The sequence below is a fragment of the Ictalurus punctatus genome, chromosome 24, assembly GCF_001660625.3.
Source record: "Ictalurus punctatus breed USDA103 chromosome 24, Coco_2.0, whole genome shotgun sequence".
Lineage (NCBI taxonomy): Eukaryota > Metazoa > Chordata > Actinopteri > Siluriformes > Ictaluridae > Ictalurus > Ictalurus punctatus.
This window is the reverse complement of record NC_030439.2, coordinates 5,112,123-5,118,122: the sequence shown is the minus strand read 5'-3', so window position 1 is coordinate 5,118,122 and position 6,000 is coordinate 5,112,123. Positions and strand designations below refer to the sequence as shown.

Here is a 6,000-nt window from a genome sequence, read left to right as displayed (position 1 = left end):
TTGCGAAGAAAGTCAGCCTACATTTTGTTAAACTAATTAAAGAAGCAAATACAGAAATGATGTTCATTCCAACTATGTGTATGGAGACTGACTGGTTGTGTGCAGAATAGATGCTGCAGGTTGGATTGAATGAATATGATGTGAAACCATGTAACAAGTGTTTTCATGGTTCTCCATATTTCCTGTAGGGTGTGTTGTGATAGTAGGCTCGGTCAGCACATGCATTGCTCCAGCTGTAGTACTAGACTCGTTAATGCGCGTTACGTTACGCACTTTACGTCCCACCTCGATTAAATGGACTGCACTCCGGTAATGAATGGGTGCGCTGTGGAAGCCCCGCCTCTTCCGGTGGCACACGGTCCAATGAGAGCGCACAATGCAGCGCGATGGGACGTAACGTAATCCGCCGTCGTGTCGAGATTGGAATGTAACAGAGTAACAATCGGAACAACTGAGCAAACGGTGATTAGGAAGACGGGACTGAACTACTCGGTTCACGTTATTTCCTGGAGAAACCTCGACTCACGAAGTCTTCTCTCTCTCTCTCTCTCTCTCTCTCTCTGCTTCAATCCTGCGGTCCTCATGAAAGGATTTACTTCTTGCGCGTGACGCTCGGAAGAGATGAAAGGAATAAGAGTAGGCTATAATGCAGGGATTTGTAAGGTTAGTGTGGTTAGGATGACGTGACCTCCACCTTTCATACTCTGAGAAGGATTGCATGGAGTTGAAGTGAGCGGAGGAGTGAGGAGAGCTGGGATCATACAGACAGCGATCAACCCTCTCCATCATCATCATCATCATTATCATCATTATCATCATTATTATTATTATTATTATTATTATTATTAATATCAATCGCTCCACTGGGATTAAAAAGTAGCAGTGCTGTGCGACTCGCCGGAAGTTCATAACAGACTGGAAGGGTTTTAATGGGTGAAGTAAATCCGTGAGGAGCACACCAGGTTTGTTTACAGTCAGCTATGGGGCTTGAAATGCTCGTACTAGTCAGCCGAGGGAGAGTGCGGGAATAAGCCGGTAAAGTCGCCCACATGCGCTGGATCAGCGGCTCGGCACGGGATCGGTATCCGAAGCAGAGGGACGCTCAGGCGGCTCGGGAATCCTGGCAGGCTGGAAGATGGCGGAGCGGCGTGGCAGTATCCGGAGGCGGTGAGAGACAAACTTCGAGATTTGTTCGCAGACGTTCGCAGGGCCCGGCGGCTCTCAGGACCCAATGCAGGCCAAAAAGCGCTACCTGGTTTCGCTGCTCACCGGCGCCTTCCTGCTCCTGCTCTTTTACCTGGCGGGCATCCCGGTGTCCCCGGGCGGAAAGAGCCGGCATGAGCGCAGCCGTCACGGATATCGCCGCTCCGAGCAGCCGTGGCCGCACTTCTCCGACCGCTTAAACTCCTTCAGCCCGTGGGACCAAACCGACGCGGAGGAGTACAACATCCACACGTCTCCCAGGCACAAGCGGGACGTGCACGCCAGCGTGTATAAAGGAAAACGCTGCCGCATGGACTCGTGCTTCGACTTCTCGTTATGTCGCCGGAACGGCTTCAAGGTGTACGTGTACCCGCAGCAGAAGGGCGAGAAGATCTCCGAGAGCTACCTGAACATTTTGGCTACGATCGAGACCTCCCGTTTTTACACGTCCGACCCGGGCCAGGCGTGTGTCTTCGTGCTGAGCTTGGACACCTTGGACCGGGACCAGCTCTCCCCGCATTATGTGCACAACCTGCGAGCCAAGGTGCAGAGCTTACCGCTGTGGAACGACGGCCGGAACCACCTGATCTTCAACTTGTACTCGGGCACCTGGCCCGATTATACGGAGGACCTGGGTTTTGACATCGGCCAGGCCATGTTAGCCAAGGCCAGCATCAGCACAGAGACCTTTCGGCCACGCTTCGACGTGTCCATCCCACTTTTCCCCAAGGAGCATCCAAAAACTGGTGGTGAGAGGGGATACCTCAAGTACAACACGATCCCACCTTTTCGGAAGTACATGCTCGTGTTCAAAGGCAAGCGCTATCTCACAGGGATTGGCTCGGACACGAGGAACGCTTTGTATCACGTCCATAACGCAGAAGATGTGGTCCTGCTGACCACATGTAAACATGGGAAGGACTGGCAGAAGCACAAGGATGCACGCTGCGACCGGGACAACGCAGAGTACGACAAGTAAGTCCTGAATATTAACTCCGCAGGCCCGAACCATTCTGCACCTTCTCACCGGTTTTCCAGAGGCCGTTTTTCCATCTTTTGAAAATGCAAAGTATTTAATCCCGGCCCTGAGGGGCCCCTCTACCCCTGTGTGAGTTATTTTTGAATGTCTGATAATAATCCAAAAGGTTTGACTGGTTTTAGTAGCACCGGTTTTGAAAAAGTCTTCATCTGATGATTGATCGAATCCCTTTTGTTACAAGTCCTGTCCAAGGCTTATCAAAATAACCATCCATTAGCAAGCGAATGCATTGGGACGTGTTAAACATCTCAACCTAAGGACTGTTTGAAATGGTAACACTGGGAACTATAAAACCGTGAGCTTTCCCACAGAATGGAGTTCACTTTTAGTGGCTATTGACATGCAGGAGAAATAGTCGTTGAATGCCAGATTAGATGCTTTAAGGACCCTCAGTCTGTAGCTTATTCGAAAGTGTGCAGGCTAAATCACTTCTCACGCTTTCCAGCGAAGGAATTTCTCCTCTCATATTGCACTCTGGCGTTTTACCTTTCTTCTGACTCATTCTTTTGATACGCTTCACCAAAACCCAGCGTGTTGAGGGAAGCTTTCATAACTGTCAAACAAATTGTAGCTTTATTCTAGTAAAAAAAAAAAAAAAAAATGACTGCAGGTTAAGATGAAAGCATGTTAGTGGGTTTACCGTGAAGAAGGATTGCCTGCTGTCAAAGTTAGGGGTCTGGAATTTCTAATATAATTCGTAAACACTCCAGTGTGTGTTGTTTTTTTTTTGTTGTTTGTTTGTTTTTTTAACTGCAAACCTGTTGTTGTTAATGGTCATTGAATGTTGAACATCTTTTAAATCTGTAACGAGTTCGTAACGAGTTCATAACGAATATTCATCGCTGACTTCTTCGTATTCTCGCTTCATGCCGAGTGTGTCATCGCACCTGGGTTAGGTTGCTGCTCAGCCTCCCACTCGTGCTTAGCTATGGCACTAATGTGCAGGGATATTTTTGGCATCAAACCCTTACCTCCCATGGCACTGCAGAGGTGCTGCTCAGCAGGACACACTGACGTTAATTGGGTGTGTGTGTGCGGTGTGCATGCGTGTCCGTGTGCATTGGGAACATGAGCAAGCTGATCCAAGCAGAAATACAGCATCTGATATGGTTTTGCATGTTTTATTGCTGCTTTTTTTTTTTGTGAGTATCTGGTGGGGGGGGGGGGCTGGTGGAGTTGATTAAATTAGCTAATTAAGCCTGAAGCTCATGCGAGGTTTTTGTACGCGACTGTTTGAAAGCACTTTTTCCTCTTTTATTTGAATGTCATCTTTCCTGTTGGACTGCCCAATCCAATCCATCGCTCCACTTGCTGTTGGTGAACTCCTCAGCCATTGGTTGATTGTGATTCCAGGTGTTTATGCATGTTTTCTTGTGGAACCTTAGTAGAAAGCTGTGTTCCTGAGTTGGCTCAACTATTATAAAAACTGTGGAACATTTCGACCAGCTGACAGTTTTCCCCCTCATTTCTAACAGTATGCTGCTCATATCTACAACTAACCTCGAGTTTTACATGTATTGCATCACTCGTGGTTTCAGTGCTGAATCCAGCTTGGTGTTGCGGCCAGTTCGTACTTCTACCAAGACCCGAAGCACGGCTTTTTGAGAATTCCTATCGATCTCGGACTTTCTCCTTGACCAGAGTTAAGCTTCGAGGTTTTGAGCATTGTCTTTGCGTAACACTATTACTAGGCAAGCCACAATACAGCGCAACCACTGCCCGGCCCGTTTTGACGTGCCGGTGGTCCAGCTGTGTGTCTACCACACATGGAGTACAAATCTGGTGCTGGAGGCCAAATTCTTCCATTTACCATGCTGCAATAGGTCTCCAGTGCCATGCATTGGTAAACAATGGAATCATTGAGATCCTTCAAAGGCTCCCACTGGTCACTGCCTATAAGCTGGGGAAGCACACATATCCTATCCATCTCAGTGATTTGTGGAAGTTGTCAAATTGATCAGATACAGATGGAGGAAATGATTATAATTCCCTGGTCCATGGTGGATATTCAATCTGGCTGCTGTTCCATCTTTGTCTTGAAACCATTTTCTCCAATTCAACAGATTGTGTTTCCTGGAAAATGAGTCAGCGTGCAGACGTGGACGGATAATATTTGTACTGCAGAGGTCCAGGAGAAGGAACTTGACTTGAAAGGCCGTTTTAATATTTAACCTGGTTAAATTTAACCCGAGTGTTTCTCCTCTGTTGGCTGTATGGCTGTGCTTCCGGCCATTCAAGGACAGCGGTCAGATCGCTCTGGTTAGCCAAATCTCTATCCCTATCCCCACCCCACCCCGTGCTGACTTTTTATGGCAAATTTCCATCACGATTTGTCATGTCGGCCGCTTCTGACGGGGCGAGTTGAAATTCCTTCAGATCATCTTGTAGAGAGGAAGGGAAAGTGTTTGAGTCTATCAATTGCCCATGGCCATGTTTGATGTTAATTTGCAGGAATTATTCGGGGAGCGCTCTGTTCTCTATTCCCCATTTTATACACTTTATGGTTCAGAATGGACTTCTTTCTCTCGGTGTGTAGTGAACCATGAGTGTGTGTTTTTTATTATTATTATTATTATTATTATTATTATTATTATTATTATTATTATTATTCGATTACAAGCCCATTTTATGCCAGGCGTTTAATTATGAATGAAATAAATGCACTGTGTGGTTACTTGTGCTTTTAGTACAGTGTGGATTAGACTGAGATTAACAAGGATGCTTGTGAAAATCCGGTGTGCAAGTCTTGCTGGCAGGATTCCCTTCTGCTTCTGTTATTTGTTTCTGCATTGTTATTGCATTAATAAATTGTGTGTGTGAGAGAGAGAGAGAGAGAGAGAGAGAGAGAGAGAGAGAGAGAGAGAGAGAGAGAGAGTGTGAGTGAGTGTGTGTAAAATGCTAATGTGGAGCTAATTAGTCCAAATAGTGTTCTGCTTAATTACTGGTGGTTTATTATATATTTCTGTGTATAATGTGGTGTGACTGCCTTATCTTAATCAGTGGATTTTTTTAATTTTGTGTGTGTGTGTGTGAGAGAGAGAGAGAGAGAGAGAGAGCACGCTCTATGTAGATGTTTATCTTTCCATGTTTTTAGTTCTGTAACAGTTAAAAGTATTTACAATGTCTTTAATAACAGTCTCTGCCTAACTAGATTGAGGCATATGCTAGCTATCTTATTCTGTATACTTTATCTGTATATCTACAACCGTATTTCGTGTGTGTGGACTTGACGCTCGTCCTCGTTGTGACGTTTCTACGGGTTCTGCCTGTCCTGCTCACCCACATTCAAGGGGATTATCATATTGACATTCCCTCAGGGAAAAATGATGAGCAGAAAATCCCTAACTCGGTGCTCGCATGTCTGCAGAAATATGATTTGCTATATCACGATTTTATATGTCCTTAATCCCACCAGACTTATCCTGTAACTATTTGTTGAAGTACCGTACCAATTGGTTGCCACTAATCGGTAAAATGTTGATTAGTGACGTCACTTCGCAACGGTGAAAACGCATTCCTATGAATAAAACCCATCTGAGAAAGACGGAGTCACAGAGTGAGCTGCTGCGTGAAAAGCGCACGATCCGGGTCGTCCAAAACATGAGTGTTATATATTAAGCGCTTCAAACAAACCCGTAAGCGTATTAACGTGGCCCGTCGTGTCGGACGCCGCGGCAGACGCGTGTGCCGTTTAATGTGTTCCAGACATGTTTTCTTCAGCGCAGAAATGACATTTTTATCCTTATATCCTCATAAAT

At 46.0% G+C, this 6,000-nt stretch overlaps 1 protein-coding gene across 1 annotated transcript in view; it reads left to right on the top strand.

Moving 5' to 3' along the window:
• The first annotated feature begins 395 nt into the window (after nt 1-395).
• ext1b (exostosin glycosyltransferase 1b) overlaps nt 396-6,000 on the top strand; it is a 95,046-nt gene continuing 89,441 nt past the window's right edge. Inside the window, exon 1 of the mRNA XM_017454580.3 lies at nt 396-2,178. Within this exon, the coding sequence (XP_017310069.1) occupies nt 1,232-2,178 (947 nt within the window). The 5' untranslated portion in view covers nt 396-1,231. The remainder of the gene's footprint in view (nt 2,179-6,000) is intronic.